General features: G+C 47.2%; 1 protein-coding gene across 5 annotated transcripts in view; it reads left to right on the top strand.

Annotated features, from left to right (window-relative positions):
• POLRMT (RNA polymerase mitochondrial) overlaps positions 1–26,780 on the top strand; it is a 304,233-nt gene that overhangs the window by 123,465 nt on the left and 153,988 nt on the right. For all 5 annotated transcript variants that reach the window (XR_013272200.1, XM_077475625.1, XM_077475628.1 and 2 more), the window contains one exon: positions 22,193–22,376. Coding sequence is in view for 4 of the 5 variants with exons in the window: in XM_077475625.1 (XP_077331751.1) it covers positions 22,193–22,376 (184 nt within the window). In the remaining variant the exon portion in view is untranslated. The remainder of the gene's footprint in view (positions 1–22,192; positions 22,377–26,780) is intronic.

Raw genomic sequence — 26,780 nt, 5'->3', positions numbered from 1 at the left:
TTTAGGACAACTACACCCCCATTACAATACAGGCCCAAACATGCATGATCTTTACAGACGTGTCTAATTTTTTCAGCCAGCGACCCCATTATTGTACTTATTAGGACAGCCTCTATGAGCATATATATTTCTTAAGAGGAGGGGTGTTAATATCAATGATCCAATCTTCTAAGGTGGGAGGTTGAGCTTGTATCCAGTGACATAGCCACTAGCTTCTTGGCACTGAAAATAGAATTTTATGTAGGAAAGTAGCTAAATACTTCTTAACATCTGGATCAGGGAATATTCCCAGTAAGCCTATTTTAGGGTCTAGGCATACAGGAGATCCCAAGCGATCGTGTAGAAACTGAACTACCTGCGACTCGTGAAGATTGCTAGAGTAAGTGTCCAAATGTACCTGAGGCAACGGAACACTGGACACTGAGGGTCGTGATCAGGTCTAAAATGTGCTAGACGTGTTGAAAAGAGATATGCCCCGTGTGCAATATAAAGTGAAGTAAGGCGGTCAGAGATTTTTGGTGAGACCTTTGTATACATGCATTTAGGACCTCCTCCCATTCCTCATCCTCCATAGCCCCTATGCTATTTAATTTTTAATATTCAAACTCCCTCATCCATCCATGTCTCCACTCTTTATTTTGTTGAGAAATCACTTTGAAAAACACCCGGTAGTATTTCTGGCTGTGGCTGTCTTGACTAAAGGCAGATGATTCATGTAACATTTACCCCCTGTAATCCATCTGACCTTACCTCAGACATTCAGGCAGGAGAGTGTGCTTAAATCTCCATGCACACTGGCTTATAAAAAAAACTTTGCTTCTATAGGAGTTTTGTGTTCTGCCTGTTGAAGCTAGTCAATGTTATCCGTGTGCCCATGCACATTAGGACCATTAGAGGCATATTTTGAGCTCAACGTTTAGAGATAGGAAAAAAAAAAACCTTCTGGTTTGCATTTCTGATTGGAGCTAATTGGTAGAAAAAAAATGTAATACTCTCCTAAACTCGGCTAAACTTTGTACAAAAGATGGTGTATATGGGAGCCAAGAGAACTGACTTTTTTTAAGCCCAGTGTGCATGGAGCCTAAATGAGAAAACTTCAGTTGAAGACTCCTGGGATGTATGACATTTGCCTAGGCCATAAAGTAACTGAAGAAATGTAAAAAATATGTTTAATACAAGTAAGCATGATATACTGTCCTCTCTCTTTATTAATGCTAGCAGTTTAACCACTTGCCGTCCAGCCGCCATCATTATATTTTGGCACATCAGCTCGTTCCGTACTGGTACGTTGGCTCCTTTAAGAGCTATAGCAGGCACGCGGCCGGTGGCTGTGAAGATCGCCGGCACAAGAGCCAGAATGGTGATCTGTGTATGTAAACACACAAATCCCTGTTCTGACATGGGAGAAGAGACAGATCTGCTGTTTCTAGTAATTAGGATCAACGATCTGTCTCTTCCAGAAAAAAAAAAATATGTAGAAGAATACATGATGGCCTAAACTGATGAAGAAATTTGTAAAAAAAAAAAAAAAAATAGAATATTTATAGCAAAGAGTAAAAAAAAAATTTTTTCAAAATTTTCGCTTTTTGTTTTTTGTGTTTATAGCGCAAAATGTAGGGGGAAAAAAGGACATCAATTTTGTTTGGGTACAGTGTCGCATGACCGCACAATTGTCAGTTAAATCAACGCAGTGCCGTATCGCAAACAATGGCCTGGTTAATAAGGGGGAAAATCTTCCGGTGCTGAAGTGGTTAAGGCTTAATGCACACAGGGCTTTAGAAAAAACGAGCTGCAAAGCCACTACCAACGCCAGGAAAAAGCGGCTGTAAAAACTTTTAGTAGCTTTTTGCATTGGCCTTAATGCATGTTTAGACGCGGTAGCTTTTCGCAGCATTTCTCTGACTCTATTCAAAATTAGAGGTTGACCGATATGGGTTTTTATCTGGCCGATGCCGATTTTTAGAAATCGTGGCGGCCGATGGCTGATATATATGATGCTGTTTTTTTTTGGGCCGAAATGTTAGGCTTATTTTTCCGCTTAATCTCATAAAATCTAACAGTTAGACCCCTTTCACACTGGGGCATTTTCAGAAGTTTTTCAGGTGCTTTTGGGCTAAAAAATAGTGCCTGTAAAGTGCATGCAAAATGGCTCCCTTGCAGTCTCAGTATGGGTGTGAGAGGGGCCCAAGAATGTACAGGTGTGACATCCGCTCTCCTCCCATTCTTGCTGTGACCTGGAAAGCATTGCAAAACATTTAGTTGAGATAACTAACACAAAGTTACTCTTTGTGTTAAAGGATGTTTAGTTTGTACTCCCATTTCCATCCCTCCTATGCAGAAGCCACTGCATGCTGTAGTGGAAGCCAGTTCCATGGAAACCCAGTCAATAGAGAATTGTGGGGGGGGGGGGGGGGGGCTGAGAGAGCGTAAAGGTGTAAGGGGGGCTGAGAGAGCGTACAGTTATGAGGTGGAGCTGAGAGCGCGTACAGGTGTGAGAGTGTGCAGGTGTAAGGGGGGTGCTAAGAGTGTACAGGTGTGAGGGGGAGGGCTGAGAGCGTACAGGTGTGAGGGGGAGGGCTGAGAGCGTACAGGTGTGAGGGGGAGGGCTGAGAGCGTACAGGTGTGAGGGGGAGGGCTGAGAGCGTACAGGTGTGAGGGGGAGGGCTGAGAGCGTACAGGTGTGAGGGGGAGGGCTGAGAGCGTACAGGTGGGAGGGGGAGGGCTGAGAGCGTACAGGTGGGAGGGCTGAGAGCGTACAGGTGGGGGGTGCTGAGAGCGTACAGGTGTGGGGGGCTGGCTGAGAGTGTACAAGTGTGTGGCGAGCTGAGAGCGTACAGGTGTGTGTGTGAGGGGGGCTGAGAGCGTACAGGTGGGAGGGCTGAGAGCGTACAGGTTGGGGGTGCTGAGAGCGTACAGGTGGGGGGTGCTGAGAGCTTACAGGTGGGGGGTGCTGAGAGCGTACAGGTGGGGGGTGCTGAGAGCGTACAGGTGGGGGGTGCTGAGAGCGTACAGGTGGGGGGTGCTGAGAGCGTACAGGTGGGGGGTGCTGAGAGCATACAGGTGTGGGGGGGGGGGCTGGCTGAGAGCGTACAGGTGTGGGGGGGGGCTGAGAGCGTACAGGTGTGGGGGGGGGGCCTGAGAGTGTACAAGTGTGTGGCGAGCTGAGAGCGTACAGGTGTGTGTGTGAGAGGGGGGCTGAGATCGTACAGGTGTGTGAGGGGGGCTGAGAGCGTACAGGTGTGTGAGGGGGGCTGAGAGCGTACAGGTGTGTGAGGGGGGCTGAGAGCGTACAGGTGTGTGAGGGGGGCTGAGAGCGTACAGGTGGGAGGGCTGAGAGCGTACAGGTGGGGGGTGCTGAGAGCGTACAGGTGTGTGTGTGAGAGGGGGGCTGAGATCGTACAGGTGTGTGAGGGGGGCTGAGAGCGTACAGGTGTGTGAGGGGGGCTGAGAGCGTACAGGTGTGTGAGGGGGGCTGAGAGCGTACAGGTGTGTGAGGGGGGCTGAGAGCGTACAGGTGTGTGAGGGGGGCTGAGAGCGTACAGGTGGGAGGGCTGAGAGCGTACAGGTGGGGGGTGCTGAGAGCGTACAGGTGGGGGGTGCTGAGAGCGTACAGGTGGGGGGTGCTGAGAGCGTACAGGTGGGAGGGCTGAGAGCGTACAGGTGGGAGGGCTGAGAGCGTACAGGTGGGGGGTGCTGAGAGCATACAGGTGTGGGGGGGGGGGGCTGGCTGAGAGCGTACAGGTGTGAGGGGGGGGGCTGAGAGCGTACAGGTGTGAGGGAGGCCTGAGAGTGTACAAGAGTGTGGCGAGCTGAGAGCGTACAGGTGTGTGTGTGAGGGGGGCTGAGATCGTACAGGTGTGTGAGGGGGGGCTGAGATCGTACAGGTGTGTGAGGGGGGCCGAGAGCATACAGGTGTGGGGGGGGGGCCTCAGAGCGTACAGGTGTGTGTGGGGGAGGGGGCTGAGTGCGTATGGGTGTGAGGGGGGCCCAAGAATGTACAGGTGTGACATCCGCTCTCCTCCCATTCTTGCTGTGACCTGGAAAGCATTGCAAAACATTTAGTTGAGATGTGTCTTTTAGACCTTGCATGTCTCGTTAAGAGAACCTGTCACCTAAAAATCATCACATAGGACACTTGAAAAGTTGATTCTTGCGATATACCTTACAATCATCGCACACGATGGGGTGAGAGCAATAATTCTAGCACCAGACCTCCTCTGTAACGCTACACTGATGAGCTATAGGGTTATTTTTGAAGCGTTGCCTATACAGTAAAACCTTGGTTTCAGAGTGTTTTGCAAGACAAGTAACATTTTTTAATAAATTTTGACTTGATATAGAAGCGATGTCTTGATATAAGAATAGCTTCATGTCACAACCAAATATAAAAGAGAAGAGAGGTGTCTCTAAGTGTAGCAATATGGTTACATTTAACCAACTTCAGCCCCGGACAATTTTACCCCGTTCCTTACCAGAGCACTTTTTGCTATTCAACACAGTGTCGCTTTAAGGCCGGGTTCACACCGCTGCGATGCGGGAACGCCGCGAATCCGCGGCGTTTTACCGCATCGCACACCTCCCGCCGGCAGTTCACACTGCCCTATGCGGACGGCTGGGAGTGTCAATGATATGTTAATGACACCCCCAGATCCGTCCGCATATCGCAGTGCGATCTGCCGACTCGCACAGGAATCGGATCGCATGGTGTGAACCCCCATGCGATCCGATTCTGTTGCGGACCAAAAAAAGGGTCCCGTGCGAGTTTGCTGCGGGAGCGATGCGAATTCAGCCATACTATCTGTATGGCTGTACTCGCATCGCTATGGAGATCGGATGTGATTTGCGGTGCGAATCACATCCGGATCTCCCCCCGCAGCAGTGTGAACCCAGCCTAAATGACAATTGTGCGGTCATGCGACATGGTACCCAAACAAAATTGACGTGATTTTTTTCCCCACAAATAGAGCTTTCTTTTGGAGGATTGCCTCTGCGGTTTTTAGTTTTTGCGCTATAAACAAAAGAAGAGCGACAATTTTGAAAAAAACACTATTTTTTACTTTTTGCTATAATAAATATCCTATTTTTAAAAAAAATATCAAAATTTTTCCCTCAGTTTAGGCCGATACGTATTCTTCTACATATTTTTGTTAAAAAAAAAATCGCAATAAGCGATTATTGATTGGTTTGCGCAAAAGTTATAGCATCTACAAAACGGGATATATTTATGGAATTTTAAAATTTTTTTTTATTAGTAATGGCGGCGATCTGCAATTTTCTTCGTGACTGCGACATTGTGACGGACATATCGGACACTTTTGACACATTTTTGGGACAATTCACATTTACACAGCGATCGGTGCTATAAAATGCACTGATTACTGTGTAAATGTGACTGGCAGGGAAGGAGTTAACACCAGGGGGCCCTGCAGGGGTTAATATGTTCCCTATGGGAGTGATTCTAACTGGGGGGGAGGAGACTCACAAGGGGAGGAGACCGATCAGTGTTCCTCTGTACTGGGAACACACCATCAGTCTCCTCTCCACTGACAGGACGTGGATCTGTGTGTTTACATACACAGATCCACGGTCCTGCTGTGTTCCCGGGCAATCACGGGTGCCCAAGCGACATCGCGGGACGCCGGGCACGCGCACCGGGTACCGAGCGACGCTGCGGGCGAACTTGCCCCCTAGGCGGCCGGGAATGGGAGGACGACATATGACGTCCACCCAGGATGGGAACTCCCATCTGTGAGGGTCATATGACTATGGGTGGATAGGGAAGTGGTTAATGAAATTACAACATTTAGCAACTCACATGGTTGATGATTAAAATAGGCACATCTAAGTATACAGGCACCCAGGGTAAAGCTGTCCAGATAGACCGTCCTACTCACCACCATTAACGTCATCCCTTCCACGCTGCGCTCTGTGCTCAAGCCAGGCTTTCAGATTGGGGTAGTCTTCCTGGTCACGATTGCAGACTGACAGCGGTGGTGCGGGGGATGGTCTATGTGGACAGCTTTACCCCGGAGGTGCCATGTGCCTATTTTAATCATCAAACACATGAGTTGCTAAATGTTGTACCTTCATTAAATGTAACCATATTGCTACACTTAGAGGTGCCTCTCTTCTCTTTTATACTCTGTAACTCCTGCTGGATTTTGCTTCTAATCCCCTTGTGGAGGCTGCCATTTGTGGATGGACATTTTATGCTTTCATAACCACATTGCTATAATCTTTTTATATGGACTATAAACTGAAGGATTTATGAATAAATGGTTGTACAACAAATCCATTATTTCTTATGGGAAATTCGCTTTGATATACAAGTGCTTTGGATTACAAGCATGTTTCTGAAATTAATTATGCTCGCAATCCAAGGTTTTACTGTAGAAAATATAGGATACTGAGGTTTGTCGCCATTTCACAGCCACACGCAAACATAAGGTTTGACAGGATGATAATCTATTTACTCGTTTTGTTACCAAAAATGTGGGTAGTTTATTGCATTTGTTTGCCCAAAAATTCACTTTAGTGTATTTTTTACTGAACTTTTCAGTTTCCTATACCTTTTGTGGTAATATCGTGTGACATAAAAAATTTAACCACTTCAGCCCCGGACCAATAAACAGCCTAAGGACCAGAGGTCTTTTTACAATTTCGCACTGCACTGCTTTAACTGGTAATTGTGCGGTCATGCAATGTTGTACCCAAACGAAATTTGCGTCCTTTTCTTCCCACAAATAGAGCTTTCTTTTGATGGTATTTGATTGCCTCTGCGATTTTTATTTTTTGCGATATAAATGGAAAAAGACTTAAAATTTTGAGAAAAAATGATATTTTCTACTTTTTGTTATAAGAAAAATCGAATAAACTCAATTTTAGTCATACATTTAGGGCAAAATTTATTCAGCCACATGTCTTTAGTAAAAAAAATGTCAATAAGCGTATATTTATTGGTTTGCGCAAAAGTTATAGCGTCTACAAACTAGAGTACATTTTCTGGAATTTACACAGCTTTTAATTTACGACTGCCTATCTCATTTCTTGAGGTGCTAAAATGGCAGGGCAGTACAAACCCCCCCAAATGACCCCATTTTGGAAAGTAGACACCCCAAGGAAGTTGTGGAGAGGCATGTTGAGCCCATTGAATATTTAAATTTTTTTGTCCCAAGTGATTGAATAATAACTTTAAAAAAAAAAAGTTTACAAAAAGTTGTCACTAAATGATATATTGCTCACACATGCCATAGTTATATGTGGAATTGCACCCCAAAATATATTCTGCTGCTTTTCCTGAGTACGGGGATACCACATATGTGGGACTTTTTGGGAGTCTAGCTGCGTACGGCACCCCGAAAACCAATCACTGCCTTCAGGATTTCTAAGGGTGCACATTTTTGATTTCACTCCTCACTACCTATCACAGTTTCGAAGGCCATAAAATGGCAAAATAACACAAAACCCCCCCAAATGACCCCATTTTAGAAAGTAGACACCCCAAGGAAGTTGTGGAGAGGCATGTTGAGCCCATTGAATATTTTTTTTTTGTCCCAAGTGATTGAATAATGCCACAAAAAAAAAAAAAGTTTACAAAAAGTTGATACTAAATGATATATTGCTCACACATGCCATAGTTATATGTGGAAATGCACCCCAAAATATATTCTGCTGCTTCTCCTGAGTACGAGGATACCACATATGTGGGACTTTTTGGGAGTCTAGCTGCGTACGGCACCCCGAAAACCAATCACTGCCTTCAGGGTTTCTAAGGGTGCAAATTTTCGATTTCACTCCTCACTACCTATCACAGTTTCGAAGACCATAAAATGCCAAAATAACACAAAACCCCCCCAAATGACCCCATTTTGGAAAGTAGACACCCCAAGCTATTTACTGAGAGGCATGTTGAGTCCATGAAATATTTTATATTTTGCCACAAGTTGCAGGAATTTTACAATTTTTTTTTTTTTTTTTTGCACAAAGTTGTCACTAAATGATATATTGCTCACACATGCTATGGGCATAAGTCAAATGACACCCCAGAATAAATTCTGCGGCTTCTCCCGAGTACGGGGATACCACATGTGGGGGACTTTTTGGGAGCATAGCCACTTACGGGACCCTGAAAACCAAGCACTGCCTTCCGGATTTAAATATAAAATGCTACCAAAAAAACTGTTAGCGATCGCAGGGATCAGACCTGACTCTGCGATCGCTGCAGTTATGTGTTTAGTGTTTTGTAAGTGACAGTGATCGATCGATACTGCACTTGGGTGGGCTGGGCAGAGGGACAAAACGCAGGTGCTAGCAGGTATCTGGGCTGATCCCGCTAACAATGCGTTTTTTTGGAACCCTAAACTGCTGGGGATGCTAGTATAGATCTGATCAGATCAGATATTGATCTGTTCAGATTCTATACCACTACGGGAGGTTTATGCTTTGCGTGTGGGTGTTAGCGGTACTGGAACTAACCTAGCGCTGCCTGGGGCGACGCAGACCCTGACCCTAAAACCTAATTGATATCACCCGCCGGGTGATCAGGGGGCTAAACCTTTATTGGGTAATAAATGGTGGGTGCCCTGATGCTATAAAAAGCAAACTAACCAGAGTCACCCATAACACTTATACGGTGATCACTGGTGAAAGGGTTAACTAGGGGCAATCAGGGGGTTCAAATTTTTATTAGGTAGTATATGGGGGTCCCTAGCGCTATATAAAAACCTGACGGGGAACCTAAATAACTAACTGGCTAACCAGCGTCACCAGTGACACTTATACTGTGATCGCTGGTGAAAGGGTTAACTAGGGGCAATCAGGGGGTTAAAACCATTATTGGGTAGTATATGAGGGTACCTAACGCTATAAAAACCTGGCGGTGAACCTAAAAAAAAAATAACTAGCTACCTAACGACACTAGTGACACTAATGCAGCGATCAGAAAAACGATTGCTTAATGACACTGGCAAAAGGGTGTGAAAGGGTTAACTAGGGGCAATCAGGGGGTTAAAACCATTATTGGGTAGTATATCGGGGTACCTAGCGCTATAAAAACCTGGCGGTGAACCTAAAAAAATAACTAGCTACCTAGCGGCACTAGTGACACTAATGCAGCGATCAGAAAAACGATCGCTTAGTGACACTGGCAAAAGGGGGTGAAAGGGTTAACTAGGGGCAATCAGGGGGTTAAAACCAATATTGGGTAGTATATCGAGGTACCTAGCGCTATAAAAACCTGGCGGTGAACCTAAAAAAAATAACTAGCTACCTAGCGACACTAATGCAGCGATCAGAAAAATGATCGCTTGGTGACACTGGCAAAAGGGGGTGAAAGGGTTAACTCTAGGGGCAATCAGGGGGTTAAACCTTTATTGGGGGGTGATAGGGGGCTACCCTGGACCTAACACTAACTGCCCTGACAGTTTTTACTTTTACAACTGACACTGAATGCAGTGATCAGTAAATAAATGATCACTGCAATCAGTGACACTGTGACTGGGGGGCGGGGGGCGATCGGGGGGGGGGGGGGTTTGTGTGCCTGTGTGTACCTACATGTCAGTGTAGTGTTGGTGCACACTTTCTTTCTGTCTTCTCCTCGTAGTCCGGTCAAAAAGACCTCCCCGAGGAGAATGACATCACTTCCTCCTTCCTTTGTATACAATACACAGTGGGAGGAAGCTTCTCACTGGCCAGGAGCGATCGAGAGGGGGTGGCCAACGGCCATCCCCTCATCACGGATCGCTCCTGCAGTGAACCGGACTGCCGTATCCAGCGGGAAGGGGTCCGACCCCCCCCACCCGCTGGAAGGCAGGCACGTACATGTACGTGCTTGTGCCTGCCTGTGCCATTGCGATGACGTACAATGGCAATACGGCGGTCCTTAAGTGGTTAAACTACCACTATTTTATTCTATATATATAAAAAAAAAAAATTATATATGTGTATGTATGTGTATATATGTGTGTATGTATATATAATATAATATATATATATATATATATATATATATATATATATATATATTGGACAAATTCAAACCTATCCCGCATCTGAGAAAAGTCTGTGGGACCAATACCCAGTAAGTAACCGAGAGAGTGCTCTCTATTGATATTAATTGCTTAGAGGATATACCTGCATTTGTAGGAACCTTTGCATACGGTTACTAGGACGGCATTTGTGAGATTGCTCCCATCAGCACAATACATATGACGAGTTTGGGATTGAAGGTATCAATGAGCCATATAATTTACCCAGTGGCTGGATTCTTCTATCCCAGGGGTGCCCAACCAGTGGCCTGCGGAGCCTTCTGATGTGGCCCGCGACCTCCTGCTCTGGGATGGTGGTTTGGCAAGCCCAGATTGCCTACCTGCCATGCCAGAGCATTAGTGTTGTGAATGAAGCCAGCGGTAAAGAAAGCAAGCAGCTGCAGAGCAGAGCCGTATAATCCAATACTTCCTGTATAGCACCGGCTCCTGTCATAGGTGGAGTGATATCAAATGCATGCCTGGGAAAGCAAGTTTATTACTAAAATCAGTGTATGTATGGACATATCTGTTCTGCATTGGTTACTGGGCTGCTTTCAAACTGATCCACAGGTGTAGTGCAGTGCACCTGCAGCTTACCTGCACTGAGCCATAGACTTCTGGTTTTACCTGTGTGTTTGGTGCACTTTCAGAAAGTGCATCACACCTGCAGAAAATAATAGAATTCTCTGGCAAAGTACAGCAAACCTGCAGGAAAGCCACAGGTGTGCGAGTGGGTAGACCGCAGACTATCAGTGTAAAAGTAGCCTTGGGCTTCTTTAACATGATCTGTCTGACCCAATCGGGAGTTCCATTCACCTCTATGGAGCAGCAGATGCAAACAGACTTGTGTCCCTTTACACCTGCCTATTTCCAAGCCGATCGGCTAAAAAAAACAGAAGTGGTTCTGTCCCCTTCCATTTGATCAGATGAGAGGGCCCATAGAGTAACGTGGGCTGTGTCTGCGTCCGCTTTGCATACGCAGAGTGGACGCGGACCTGTCATCTGCTCATTGTGGCCCACGACTGGTTATTAAGCCGCTTAAGTGGCCCGCGCTCTTCAAAAGGTTGGGCACCCCTGATCTATCTAGTGATATGCCGTTATCAGAAATAAACAGTGGACACCTATCTTTCTGCGCATCTGAGGATATGTTTCATTACTACGATGAGAACATTTAGTATATACACATTTTCTCTCCCCTTTTCTTTTTTTCCCCTCCTTTTTTAGTTTGGAAGAATTACTATCTCAGCATGCTTTTTCATGACAACATGATGGCACCGACTTTGGAAATGACATATGTATTTTTAACCTTTTGGTGATAGTGGCTGTATCATCTCAGAGGGGAACAGTGTGACTAACTTCTGTAGTTACGGAGTCGCACTGTCCACCTCAGGAATTATCCAGACCAGATCTCTCCTTAGGTGGCTTGGGATATTTCTAGGTGTATAATGGGGGTGCCTTGTATTGGGGGAGGGAGAGGGTCACCCACTGTATGAATAATTCCCTCTCTAATGAGAGGAGAATTATTGTATCACCCACTATACAGTTTTATTTTTGAGGGAATTGAATGACCATTGAAGAATTAATATCCGCTTCTTTGTGTGTTTTTTTTATAAGGGATTATAGGATATTGTTGGTGGTGGCTTTTGGAATTTTGCTCTTTTATAGTGAATAAAATATATGTAGTTTAACTCTTCAGGGTGTGTGTTTGAATCATATTTGTTTATTATTTTTCTAGTCTTTAGAAAATATATGTTTGGAGGTTTTTCTAATCTTTCAGGCCTAAAATTATTTTTTAAATGTGTGCAAAAAATGGCTCGGACAGCAAAAAGGTTAATACTGATTGAAGTGTAACTTTTATATTGCATAATTGGCATTAAATTAAACTTTGCATGCAAAAAGCAGTTTGTATCAAAACCATCTTGTTTCATGTAGAGGATTGCACAGGTTCTGCATTATGGATTCTAAAGGGAAGTGGATATAGTGAAATATTTCTCTGTATTTTGTAGCAGTCATTTTCTGGCTGGGTCATGTGAATCACAAGACTGGTGTTCATGACACAATTGTGGAGATTTTCCCCAATTTCTTGTTCTTGTGTTCTTTGTATACGAAATGGGGATTGGTTTTTATCAGGACAGGAAAGCATGATGGCATTGAAAACATTGTGAGAAGTTCTAGCCTTTCTCACTCTACTAAAAATGTGTTTCTCTTTTGTTCATTGGCAGACACAGCTCCTTTAAATCTTGACCTTAGGGTTATATCGCCACCTTCAGGAGAGGACTAGGCAGAACATGTAAAAACAGCAAAACTGCACAGCACTGCCCAGGGGGAGGTCCCACTGGCTATAACCCCTCACTCTGCTTCCTGAAGCTCAATTTTTTTTCCTGCCTAGTGTAGGAGAAGGACCTGGCTCCTTGAGGTGACCATTGGTCCTGGGAAGTTTTTCTTTTTTTTTTCTGCAATTTTGATCCTGTGATCTACAATCAACAGCTGGGCGACAGGCTGCATAATATAGATCCTTGTAGTCTCCCCAGCCTGGCCATCGAGCATGAGCAGACCCTAGCTATGCGCTGGGTCGGCCACGACGTGCCCCTTTTTGGTCCAGGGGCAGCCGGTGAGCTATATGCTCCGGGGCGCACATATGACCAGGCTACTGCTGTCCGTGTCACAGTGTGCCGTGGCCGGCAGCCACCCTGTACTGCTCGGGTGATGGGTCTGTGGTGGAATGCATCCAGCAGTCCCGACAAGAGGGGCAAGTACAGCTTCACTTGCCTCAGCAGGATGGAGCAGCTGGACATTCCCTGGGAGGTCGACTGAGGGGCCTCATTCCCCCTTTCTTCTCTCCCTGTCCCTCATTCCCTCCTCCCCATGCTGGGGCCGCTGTGTGACTATGCATGAGGTGCGGTGCATGTTCCTGGCCGAGGGTCCTCCGGGGGGGGGGGGTTCCGGCCTTGGCGGGGGGGGGGGGGCTGTGCTAGCTTCAGGGTACGCTCTTTCTTTCAGTTTCTGGCCACAGTGAGGTGGTTCAGGCTGTTTGCCATGAGGGGAGGCCACCGCTTTATTCCGCGGCCGTTTTTCTGTAGCCTTAGTCAGTGTATTACTGTCAGCCATTTCCTAGAAGGTTCAGCGGCCATTTTCTCTGAAGTGTGTGTTTTTTTTTTTTTTTTGCTAGAACGGCCGGCAGCCATTTTCTTGTAGCCTCAGCGTGGTTTACCTCTAGCTCTGGTGACTGCTTCCAGAGCAGTGTGTTTTTTACTCAGAACACCTTGTGACTGACACAGGGCAGAGCGGACAGCGGCAGCACAGCGCAGTACTCGGTCAGGGTGGTGAGTCCTGCGGGGGGGGGGGGGGGCCCTCAGTCTGCCAGCAGCTAGGAGGGTGGGATTTTGTGTACCTTGCCATAAGTCCCTGAGTAGTGACAAGCGAGTGAGGGTCAGCATGGTGCCAGAAGCTGGCGCTTATTCCCCAGACATCCCTGCTTTTGCAACCAACTCGCCTGCACAAAATGCGCTGCCTATAGACGCTTTGTCGGCGGTCCTGGAGTCCTTTGTTGCCAGGGTGGAGGCCCCTAACCCCCATCTTCTGGAGAAAGCTCTGATTCAGACTCGGGCCCCACTGTGACAGGCAGCCCCTGTTCTGACGTGTCAGAGGATGCGGACCAGGACCGTTCGGACAGTGAGGATGACTCTGTGTCCAGGTTAGTGCAGGAAAAAGTGCTAGTAGGAGCACTTATCAAGTTGTTGTACCGTAAATTGGAAAAGCAACAGGTTTCATCTGGATACTAGATAGTTTTTCTTGTCTACCAGATTTCTCAAATCGCCTTTCAGGACAACCCCGGGGAGAGTGTAGCTCCACCTTCTTATCAGGAAACACATGCCCACTTTAAAAACACCTCCTCTTCCTCCATGGCTTCAGTTATTGTATTTCCTCCATGGAGGAAGCATGTGCCTGATTCAGGGGAAAGCTACACTCTCTGCAGGGGAGTAAGGCTTACCTTAAGTATTGGTTGTCTTTTATCTTGCCCCCAGCAGCATCTCCAGCGGGAGAGGACTCCTGGAGCTCCTGGTCCCGCCATCTCAGGGGAGTAAGGACCCTCGGAGTGCTGGCGTCGGGTGCCCGGTGTCCGCTGGACTAGCGCAGGGAGGGCTCTGTCGCTGGCGGAGGTCGCTGCGGGTCAGCGGCGTGGCTCCGTTGTCGGCGTCTGGGCCCGGGCGGTGACAGCGTCGTTTACGGTGACGCGCGGGCGCTCTGAGGGGGCGTGGTGCCGTGGTTCAAGCGACTGGAACGCAGGGATCATGGGGCGGGTCAGATACCCGCATGCTTCCGCTTCCGGCCGGCCCTGATGACGCGGCAGCCGGGAAAATTTAAAAAAATGGCGGAGCTGTTTGTGATATGCTGCCTTACTCAGCGATGGAGGAGTGTAAGACAGCTATGGCGGAGACAGGCGCCCCAAGCCCCGGTCCAGCCCAGGTATGTAAGGTGCAGTGGCATCCTCTGCTTCACTATTGGGCTATGTCTTTGTCTGTTCCCCCCTCTTGGGGGCCTGTCGCTGCAGGTCAGAGGTGACTTCGCTCTGACCTTTTGCAGCCTAGTTCTGGGGTCTCACTAGTGGTCTGTTTGGTGGTGGGTCTCTGCACTGGCTTGGTGTTAAGCAACTGGTAGTTGAGAGCTTTTAGTGAGTTAAGCCTGCATGTCGTTTCAGGAAAAGTCACTAGGAAAAGCTAAACCAGGTCAGAGAAAATGTCCTTCTTGCAAGACCCCCCTCAGAGATTCGTGGCAGAAGGCAATGTGCAGAGTTTGTATCAGAGAGCTGGTGGAAGAGGAAACATCCCAGCAGTATAAGGACTTGTTTTCTTCAGTTAAAGAGCTGACAAACTCCTTGAGTTCAGTCAGGTCCATCCTGATACAAAACCCTCCTGCACAGACCGAGCCTCAGAACTTGCCGCCCAGCCCCAGGGCGTCGTCGTCCAGACAGGTGGAGACCGAGGATTCTGGAGACGAAGGGGGTAGTACTCTCATCTCCTTCAGGGATTCTGAGGAGGAAAGCAATCTACACAGCTCTAGAAATTCAAGAAGAAAGGGTACAGCTGTCAATTCATGACATTGGACGAAACAAAACGGAGAGTTTTTCCAGTCCACATGGTCCTCTCAGATTCGGGGAGAAAGGAGTGGAAGGACCCAGAAAAAGCCCCTTTTTTCTCTAAGGCTCTCAAGAGAAGGTTTCCCTTCGAAGATAAAGACTCAGAGGTTTGGAACAAATAACCCAGGGTCGATGCAGCATTCTCGCAGGTATCCAGACAAACGGATCTAGCCTTTGAGGATATGGGGATCCTTAAAGACCCAATGGACAAAAAAGCTGACTCCATCCTCAAGAAGTCTTGGGATGCTGCGTCAGTCAGTCTGAAGCCAGCTATGGCAGCTACGGTAGTGGCCAGGATCCTGGAATGCTGGGTAGAGAAACTGAAGAGCCATATTGAAGCGGGGACACCCCGCAAGGATCTCTTAGAGTCCTTTCCACTGATTCTGAATGCTGTCAAATATATGGCAGATGCATCAGCAGAATCGGTCAAACTGGCCGCCAGGTCCTCGGCTCTTGTAAATTCAGCCAGGAGAGCAGTTTGGCTGAAAACATGGTCTGGAGACACGGCCTCTAAGGTCAAACTGTGTGGTCTGCCCTTCTCAGGTGACTTGCTCTTCGGCCCTGATTTAGAGTCAGTACTGGATAGGACGGCCGATAAAAAGAAGGCTTTTCCAGCTAAGAAAAAGCAGGTTACCATAAAGAATTTTTGTGCTTTTCAGCAGTCCCATAAAAAAGACCAGGATTGCAAGAGCAGATGGGGTTCGCAGAAGGGCAAAGGCAGGGGTGGAGTCCTCTTTAGATCTCCCCCAGAGCAGACCCCCAAGAGCAAGTGACAGTCTCTCCCCAGTGGGGGGGAGACTGTCAGCTTTTCGCGAACAATGGGATAGGTTGTCTCCAAATCTGTTCGTGAAGAGCGTTGTCGATCAGGGGTACAAGTTGGAATTTTCACAACCACCCCCGAGCAGGTTGTACGTGACAACGTTGCCAAGGGATCAGGAGAAGGCCTCTGCAATGAAGCTTTTATTACAGGAGCTGATGCAGCAAGAGGTTCTAATTCAAGTCCCAGTAAACCAGCAGGGCAGGGCAGGGGTTTTTACTCCCATATTTTTCTGGTGAAAAAACCCTCAGGGAAGTACCGTTTAATGAATCTGAAAGTTCTGAATGGGTTTATTCGGTACAAGCATTTCAGGATGGATACAATTTTTACCATCACAAAGTTGTTGACCCCAGAATGTTTCATGGCATCCCTGGATCTAAGAGATGCCTACCTTCATATACCCATTCATCAGGCATCGCAGCAGTTCCTGCGCCTGGCGTTGAATGTGGGGAGTTCAGTGTGGCACCTCCAATTCAGGGCTCTGCCATTCGGACTCTTGTCCTCTCCCAGGGTCTTTACAAAGATTATGTCAGAGGCTCTGGAGCCCCTGAAGTTAAAGGGGATTTCAGTCGTCCCTTATCTGGATGACCTTTTGTTTTTTGCGGACTCCAGGGAGCAGGTCCTAGTCAATCTCCAGATGGCCCAGTCTCACCTCGAGGGCCTGGGGTGGCTTCTAAATCTAGAGAAGTCAAACCTGATCCCCTCACAGGAAATGAAATTTCTGGGGTATACGATAAACTCGATTCTCCAGAAAGTTTTCCTGCCACTGGAAAAGCAGGAAAGTTGCAGCTAGCTGTACAGCAGATACAGAGCAACCAGGCAGTCTCGGTCAGGACGGCTATGGCAGTTCTGGGCCTGCTTACGGCAGCAATCCCGGCTGTTCAGTGGGCCAGGTTCCATTCCAGACCCCTTCAGAGGGAGGTTCTGTCAAGCTGGTCCTATCAGGATCCTTTGGAAAAGCAGTTAAGGATCTCGTCAAGGACGGAAAGGGCTCTTTGGTGGTGGAGAGATCAGGCAAACCTCTCAAGGGTTCTGGTGTGGACTTTTCCCTTGGACAAGCGACTAACAGACGCAAGTGCCTGGGGCTGGGGGGCCCACCTGGATGGTCAAACATCTCAGGGGGTCTGGTCCAAGCAGGAAGCTCAAAGATCATCCAACTGGAGGGAGTTGAAGGCGATCTTTCTGGGTTTGGTGGCCTTTCAGCAGAATTTGAGAGGTCACCATGTCCAGGTGTTGTCAGACAACACAACAGCGGTTACCTACATAATGAAACAAGGGGGAACCAGGAGCAGGAGCTTGATGAAGTTGGCCAATCTGTTGTTAGCTTGGGCAGAGCAGAACACGGCCTCACTATCGGCGGTGCATCTGAAGGTCTCTCAGAATTTGTTTGCAGACCTCCTAAGCAGACGGAATTTGTTAGAGGCAGAATGGAGCCTGAATCAGGAGGTGTTCCTGATGATTTCCGAGGCTTGGGGGGTTCCACAGGTAGACCTTTTTGCCAGCCAGCAGAACTCAAAGGTGGACAGATTATTTTCTCTTCACCGAGGAGATGCAGCAATAGGGCTGGATGCGTTTGCTCACCCCTGGCACTACCAGCTGTGCTACGCCTTTCCCCCCTTTCCTCTAATCCCACTAGTGCTGAGGAAATTCAGGGAAGAAGGGACAGACTTAATACTAGTCACTCCTTTTTGGCCAAAAAGACCTTGGTTCGCGGGTCTTCGAAACCTAGCCTCGAAGCCCCCATGGAGGTTACCACCCAGAAAAGTGTTGTTATCCCAGGGGACAGTAAATCATCCAGAAGTGGAACTTCTACAGCTAACCACCTGGTTTCTGAGGAGGACCTCTTAAAAGCCAAAGGGCTCTCAGATAAAGTAGTAAAGACCCTGCTATCTAGCAGGAAAGCAGTTACCCAGGCAATTTACATGAAGGTCTGGAAGAAGTTCAACTCCTGGTGTAGTTCTAGAGAGCTCAAGGTCAAGAGCACGGTGTCCGTCTTGGAGTTTCTCCATGAAGGAATGGAGAAGGGTCTAGCAGCCAGCACCCTGAAGACTCAGGTGGCAGCCTTATCAGTTGTCTTTGAAAAGACTTTATCTAAAGAGACTAGATTTTTTAGGGCTCTCGCTCGAAGTAGACCAGTAGCCCTTAAAGACTTTCCCAGTTGGGATTTGTCAACAGTTTTGTAGGGTCTCTCAGGAGCACCGTTTGAACCCTTACAAGAAGCTTCTTTACAGAAGGTGGTTTTAAAAACAATCTTTTTGGTGGCTATCACCTCGGCCAGGAGGGTCAGCGAGCTCCAAGCCCTAGCTATTACAGAACCCCTCCTTAGAGTTTATCCGGACAGAGTAGTACTGAGGACGGATCCAGCATTCCTACCGAAAGTATCCTCAGCTTTTCATCAATCGCAGGAAATAGTGTTACCTACATTCTCTGCAACCCCAGTTAATGCAGGAGAGGAAGTTTTCCATACATTGGATGTGAGAAGATGCTTATTGCAGTTTCTGAAGATGACTAAAGACTTTAGAAGATCAAACGCCCTTTTTGTGATATTTTCTGGATCACACAAGGGGGAGAAAGCTTCTAAGAGTACGCTGGGTAGGTGGCTTAAGCTGGCTATAACAGAAGCTTATAAAGCAAAGGAGAAATACCTCCCTCAGGTATTGCCGCGCACTTTACTAGATCCACGGCAGTTTCCTGGGCTGAAAGGGCCGGTGCAACGCCTGAACAAATCTGCAAGGCTGCCACTTGGTCCAGTTATTCAACATTTCTCCGGCACTGCCGGTTAGATCTACTGTCTGCGGCAGATCAGGCCTTCGGCAGGAAGGTACTGCAGGCAGTAGTCCCGCCCTAGGGTAAGTTTCTCGGTTATCCTCTCCGGGGTTGTCCTTAAAGGCGATTTGAGAAAAACTGAGTTAGACTTACCAGTGACGGCATTTCTAAGAGCCTTTCAGGACAACCGTTACTTCCCTCCCTAGGTTATGCTTAGTAAATGTATTAAGTTCTACCATGGTGTTGTGCTTTCTGTGCTTTGTTTTCCAGTGTCGGAAGGCCACAATAACTGAAGCCTTGGAGGAAGAGGAGGTGTTTTTAAACTGGGCATGTGTTTCCTGATAAGAAGGTGGAGCTACACTCTCTCCGGGGTTGTCCTGAAAGTCTCTTAGAAATACCGTCACCGGTAAGTCTAACTCAGTTTTTTTTCCCTCCAACCTTCATCTGCTTCCGGCTTGTTGGGAGGCCTTGTTTGGGGTAGTACAGGACCTGCTACTGCGCGGGGTGATAGTACCTGTACCAATGCTAGAAAGGTTTCAGTGATTCTACTCCAATCTGTTTGTAATCCCCAAGAAGGAAGGGGTCTGTCCGATCCTGGACCTCAAGGCCCTCTACAACTTTGTGAAAGTGCAAAGGTTCAGGACTCCATCAGGGACTTCCTGGCGTCCTTGGATATCAAGGACGCATACTTACATGTATCCATATGCCTCAAGCATCAGAGGTTTCTGCGATTTGCAGTCGGGGAAGAGCACTAACAATTTGTGGCTCTCCCTTTTGGTCTGGCGTCAGCACCTCAGATCTTCACCAAGGTGTTAGCCCCAATTCTGGCATTGTTAAGGCAACGTGTGATCGCAATTGTGGGTTACCTAGACGACCTACTTCTGAGAGCAGCTTCCGCCTCAGAATTGAGGAAGGATGTGGTGATCGCCATGCAAACTCTCTGGGAGTTTGGTTGGGTACTCAACCTACAAAAGTCAGTGTTGGTGATCTCTTGGCCTCTCGGCTCAATCGGAAGGTGCAGAGATTTGTGTCCAGGACGAGACCCCTGGGCGGACACTTCAGATGTGTTGGTAGCTCCATGGGGGCATTATCGACTGATTTATGCCTTCCCCCCACTAAAACGCCTGTTACGCAGAGTGGAGGCCGAGGCGATTTCGGTGATTCTGATTGCCCCGGATTGGCCTCAGCGTCCTTGGTATGCCGATCTATTACGCCGATCTAGTATGACTGGTGGCGGATGTTCCTTCGTGGCTGGCGATGCAAGAGGACCTTCTATCGCAAGGTCCGATACTTCATCCTGCTTTACCGTTGCTGGTTTTAACGGCATGGCTGTTGAAAGCCAGGTGCTGAAGGACCGAGGGCTGTCAGAATCCATAATTCCCACTATTTTGAGGACGTGGAAGATTTATCATCGTACGTGGAAGGCCTACATCTCCATGTGTGAGGAGATGGGGTGGCGTCCGTGCACATACAGTTTCCAGGATCCTGTTGTTTTTACAGTGAGGAGTGGATCAGAAACTTGCCTTAAGCAACGTCAAGGGGCAGATATCAGCCTTGGCTGTCTTCTGTCAACGTCCCTTGTTCATTCCTTGACTCATTGGTGAGTACATTTGTGCAAAGGGTTCGACATGTAGCCCCTCCGGTTCAAACACTGCTGCCTCCGTGGGATCTGAATCTGGTGCCATCGGTTCTTCAGAAACCGCCGTTTGAAAATATTAGGAAGATTCCCTTGTTGACTTTCTCAGAAAGTAGTCTTTGTCATGGCAATTACATCTACCAGGAGAGTTTCTGAATTGACGGTCTGGTTGTGCAAGTCTCCCTACCTGGTTCTCCCCAAGGATATGGCGGTGCTACGTCCACAGCCCTCTTTTCTTCGGAAGGTGATTTTGGCTTTTCATCTAAATGAGGTCATCGTGCTGTCATCCCTATGTCCTAAGCTGATACATCAGAAGGAAGTGGCCTTACATTCCCTGGATGTGGTCCGGGCTCTACAGGTGTATCTGTCTGCTAGGGCTCCTTTTTGGAGGTCAGACTCTGTTTGTATCAGTGACTGGTCCGAAAAATGGGTCTTGCGGTCTCGTCGGCCACCATCTCTTGGTGGATCAGACAGATCGTGGTTCAGGCTTATGCCTTTAAGGGGCGGGTGCCCCCCTTTCGTGTCATGGCACATTCCACCAGGGCGATTGGAACCTCCTGGGCTTTCCGACATCAAGCGTCTGTCTCCCAGGTGTGTAAGGCGGTGACTTGGTCGTCCGTTCACACTTTCACTAAATTTTAGAAAGTTGACATGAGCGCATCTTCAGATGCTTGCCTTGGCCGCAAGGTTTTGCAGGTGGCTGTGTAAGGGCCCTTTCACACGGGGCAGATCAGTGCTGATCCGCCCCGTCGATATCTGCTTGCTCAGTGGGGATCGCTGGAGCGATCTCCGCTGAGCAGGAAGATGACAGGTCTGTCTCTGCACACTGTGCAGGGACGGACCTGTCACAGCGCTTCTCTCCCCTATGGGAGATCGGGTGACGACGGACAGCAGTGTCCATTGTCACCCGATCCGATGACGGATGTCAGCGGACATGTCACCGCTGACATCCGACGCTCCATAGAGCTCTATGGAGCATCTCTTCAGGTCCGCCTGAAAAACTGACAGGCGGACCTGAACGGATTGGTAGTGTAGAAAGGGGCCTAAGGTTGCAATTCACACTTTCATTTGAGTTACAAGGTTGTTGTGAACGCATCTTCGGATGCATAAGTTGGCCGCAGGTTTTGCTGGCGGCCGTTTAAGTTGGCAACTCTGCTGTTGAGAAGTTCCTCTTTGTTGTGGGTGAAGTTATTTATTGCTGTTTCCATCCCTCGTTTTTTGACACTGCTTGGGGATATCCCGAAGGTCAAGATTTAAAGGGGCTGTGTCCATCAATGAACAAAAGAGAAAATAGGATTTTTGTACTCACCGTAAAATCCTTTTCTCTGAAGTTCATTGACGGACACAGCATCCACCCCTCCTATTTATGTTTGTACTGCTTTTTGAGGAACTGAGCTGCAGGAAGCAGAATGAGGGGTTATAGTAAGTGGGACCGCCCCCTGGGCGATGCTGTGCAGTTTTGCTGTTTTTACATGTTTTACATGTTCTGCCTAGTCCTCTCCTGAAGGTGGCGATATAACCCTAATGTCAAAATTTAAAGTCCCTTAATGAACTTCAGAGAAAAGGATTTTACGGTGACTACAAAAATCCTATTTTTTGTCTGTGTGACAATTTGAGAGATTCCTCATCCTTTTCCGTCCTGACAGAAAGTGAGGGAAAATCTTGTCAGTAGAGACCCTAATGTCCCTAGACTGACCCTAATGACCGTCTCCAAATTATTCACACTCTAAAACAAAAATAATCAGTTTTGGCTAGTTGGGCTAAGATCTTTTTCTTTTCACGGATTTATAATTACTTCCATTTCTTTTTAGTTGCTTGAGTCAGATGGAGGAGGATGGACTTTCAGTTGACCAACTCTTTCAGAACTTGACGTATCGTGTGGATGAAAGGCAAATGGTGCTCAAGGCCATCCGTCGGGTCAGGCCAGACTTCACACCTCCTCCTAGAACTGAAGTTGTTTTAGACTCTCCACTGGTTAAGAATTTCTACAAGCATGTAAGTCGGATTGATAATGCAGGACGTAAAAACAGAAATTCACCAGACTTTTGTAGAAAATGGGGACATGGGCAGTGATGCATGTATTTTGAGAGGTTACAGGAGTGACATGGCAAGGATGTGTTACTAAAATATTACTGGCACAGTTACAGGATGAACTTTTCAGCAATCATGCAGAGAAATATGTGAAAGTTTGAGTGTTCCTATGCTCTCTTGCAATGCTTTAACACACCCACATTAACCACTTGTCGACCGCCGCATGTCGATGTAGGTCCCTACTTTGGGGACGAATATCGTTATTATGGCAGCAGCTATCTGCCATAACCCCGGTATCTCCGTATTCGGTCAGGGGTCGGCTACAAGATAAAAGTGGTCTTTGCGGCAGATTTGCCGCAACATCACTTTTATCGGTGGCAGGAGAGGGGCGCCCCCTCTCCCGCTGCGATCCGGTACCCTCCTCCACTTACCGGAGCTGTCGGCAGCGGCGGAGGCGATTGCGTCCTCTCACTTGCTGTGCATAAAGACGAGTGAGGGTGAGATGGCCCCCACCCATCTCCATGACACTGCAGGGCGGAAGCAATGTCAAAACGTCACTTCCGCCCATATGTCTTAAAGGCACATTTTTTCAATGTCATTTTTTCAAATGACAAGTTTTTTTTTTTAAATTGCATTTAAGTCCAAATATGAGATCTGAGGACTTTTTGACCCCAGATCTCATATTTAAGAGGACCTGTCATGCTTTTACCTATTACAAGGAATGTTTGCATTCCTTAGTGTCTGGGTGGTCATTTCACAACATACAGGGAAGATGCATCTGATCCCACAACATCACATGCCATCTTCATGGAGTGTACCATGCTCTGTGACCCATCAGTTCTTGGGAAAAATGTGTGAAGACTCTTCCTCAGAGCAGTTAATGTTGGCTGACTGGCACTCAGGCTTCTGCACATCCCAGTGTGCCCAATTTTGGTTTCAGTGGTGTTTCTGGAGTTAATCTTGGGTCAGGTGCGGGAGCTCTGTTATAAACATCCAAATTCACCTGGAGGCAAGTCGTGTGCCCTACAAAAATGTATTAAAAATTCACATGCATTAAAATATATTGCAAAACAACCACATGGATAATGTCCATAACTACCCCTAAATATCGCTGCCCCACCTTCTAATCCTTACTAATAGAAACCAACTAATTGAAATTACTGAACATTAGAGACTAGAATTGTTGCTACCAATAACCAAGTACAGGTTCAGCTTTGCCACATTTATAAATGTACTGCTGATACATTGATAAGCATACTGCTGGTTGGAAACAAATTATTACAAAGAAATCCGTGTGAATTTTTGTTTTTTTATGTTGATGTACTTGCCGTATGTGTAGATTTGAAAAACATGGGGAAATATTCATATATTGCATAGATGTACTGCATATGTTTTTAATTTTAACCAAGCGTATGCTTTAATATGAGTCCTCTGTAAAAATTTAAAATGAGAGAGCCAACTATGACTTCTCTTGGCCAGCTTCACTCCCATATCTTGGGATACGCTTGACCCCATCCTTGGACTCCCTGTACCAAGCAAACTACCCATCCCTCTCAAAGGATTTGCCCAACTTGCTAACGACCTGGGCTCCCTTATATATTTCTTGATTTTACTTTCAAGTATTGCCAATCCCTTTCTTGAATCACATGTAGATCAATTAAAGCAATATTGCATTTAATTTGGCCAGGCTGCAACTACCGGCCTCAGTGCTGTTCCGCTGAAGGCTACAAGGTGGCCCCGCCTACATTGCCTCCCTCGATTTCTCTTCACACTATCTCAGAAATGCCTATCTGGGTCTACTTTGCAATCACAGAATATTCCCCCTTCCCAGTCTATAATCTGCTCTGGAGCCCCTTCCCCTGCTACAGGCCTGGGATTTGTGATCCTTTCTTGACACACACTTTATGTACAGTGGGCAAAAAAGTCTACACACCCCATTAAAATGTCAGGTTTCTGTGATATAAGACAAATATCAATAATTTCAGAACTTTTTCCACCTTTAATCACTTCGGCCCCGGAAGGTTTTACCCCCTTCCTGACCTGAGCACTTTTTACAATTTGGCACTGCGTTGATTTAACTGCTAATTGCGCGGTCATGCAATGCTGTACCCAAACAAAATTTGCGTCCTTTTTTCCCCACAAATAAATATTTTCTACTTTTTGTTATAAAAAAAATACAATAAACTCAATTTTAGTCATACATTTAGGCCAAAATGTATTCAGCCACATGTCTTTGGTAAAAAAAAGTCAATAAGCGTATATTTATTGGTTTGTGCAAAAGTTATAGCGTCTACAAACTAGGGTACATTTTCTGGAATTTACACAGCTGTTCGTTTATGACTGCCCATCTCATTTCTTGAGGTGCTAAAATGCCAGGGCAGTACAACCCCCCCCCCCTCCCAAAATGACCCCATTTTGGAAAGTAGACACCCCAAGGAAATTGCTGAGAGGCATGTTGAGCCCATTGAATATTTAATTTCTTTTCTTACATCAGGGTACACATATCGGACAGACAGGTGATGGACACTGGCACACCCCTAAGGAGTGTACTCCCTATATAACCCCTCCCATTACTGGGAGTCCTCAGTTTTGTAGCCAAGCAATACAAGTGTATACCAAAGAAGGGAGGGACCACTGTGTCCCCTGATGTACATCAAAGAAAAGGATTTTACAGGTAAGCTGTTATAAAAATCCTGTTTTCTTTTCTTACATCGGGGACACAGAGCCATAGTAATTACTATGTGGGATGTCCCATAGCAATGGCAACTGAAGGGGGGAGACACAACAAAAACAGGAGGCCAGAGGACTCATACTACAGCCTGCAGTATATTGCGCCCAAAGGAAATATCCTCATGACCTTTAATTTGATTTGACAAAATCTGATAAAGGTATGAACCAAAGACCAAGTCACGGCCTTCTCGAGGTGCTAAAATGGCAGGGCAGTACAACCCCCCCCCCCCCCCCAAAATGACCCCATTTTGGAAAGTAGACACCCCAAGGAAATTGCTGAGAGGCATGTTGAGCCCATTGAATATTTAATTTCTTTTCTTACATCAGGGTACACATATCGGACAGACAGGTGATGGACACTGGCACACCTCTAAGGAGTGTACTCCCCTATATAACCCCTCCCATTACTGAGAGTCCTCGGTTTTCTTTATCGTACATCATAGGACACAGAGCCTCAAGTATTTACTTAGTGGGTTATGGGCCTACCTTCAGGTGTTGACACTGGTATAACAATACAGGAAGTTGACTCCCCTATATAACCCCTCCTCCTTCCAGGAGCACTCAGTTTTTGTAGCCAAGCAATATAAGCAATAGGGATGAGCTCAGGCGTGTTCGCATGGAACACGTGCAGAGCCTGCCAGGAAGTCGGCACACCGCTGCGCTAATCACAGGCAGTGAGACATTTTTTCTTCAGTGTCTAAGGTGTTGGTCATGAGTAAAGATGTGCTCTTCGGAGCTCCAGTGAGGAATCCATGCTGGATTTAAAAGAACCCCCACAACCGGATCCATCCTCGCCACTGAGACCATAGGATGGTATCTGGACCTCGATTCAAGAACGAGGTTTTGCCTGTAAGCTTCTCCCTGAGAGCTGGACCCTAGGAACCAGGACTCTTTTTGGTCTTGCTACATTACCTAAAGTTGTCCTGAGGGGTGCTATACAAGGCCCAAAGGAGCGGAACCCCTATTAAAAGGGCCCTAGTCTTTGAAAGTTTAAACTACGCTGCCCACCGTGATGGGTGGACGTTGGATCTGTCTGTTAAATCAGCAGTATCCTGCAGCGAGGACAAGGTAAGGGAAGAAGCTATGCTTTTCCCTTCAATATACCTTCTATGCCTTATATGCCTTAAAAGTGTCTCCTCTATAGGGAGTAACTTACACTACCTATGCAGCTGTCTCAAAATGTGTGGTCCCAGCGGCAGAGGGGGTTCTTACTCAAAGAAATCTTGTGGGATTTGGTAAAAACACAGCAGTTGCTAATACAGAGATGTGTATAATCTACTGTATGGGCGGTGGCTGAATGGTTGACGCAGCTGCTTTAGCTGCATGGTTTAATTACAACCCAGCACTTCCACCTAGTAACATTGGGGAAACTCCCTGTGCCTCTGTGGTTTTAACCACTTCCCTACCCACCCATAGTCATATGACGCCTGCAGATGGGATCTCCCATTCTGGGTGGGCGTCATATGACGTCCTCCCATTCTCGGCCACCTAGGGGGCGTGCGCACCACAGGCAGCATCGCCCGGGACCCGGTGTGCGTGCCCGGCGGCTGCGATGTCTGCCGGGCACTTGCGATTGCCCAGGAACACAGCAGGACCGTGGATCTGTGTATCCGATGGTGTGTTCTCAGTACAGAGAAA

The sequence above is a fragment of the Lithobates pipiens genome, unplaced genomic scaffold (assembly GCF_037356315.1).
Source record: "Lithobates pipiens isolate NorthernLeopardFrog02 unplaced genomic scaffold, aLitPip1_a1.2 Scaffold_13, whole genome shotgun sequence".
NCBI classification, from domain to species: Eukaryota; Metazoa; Chordata; class Amphibia; order Anura; family Ranidae; genus Lithobates; species Lithobates pipiens.
Note: the sequence above shows the minus strand (reverse complement) of the source record. Positions and strands in the feature narration are given on the sequence as shown.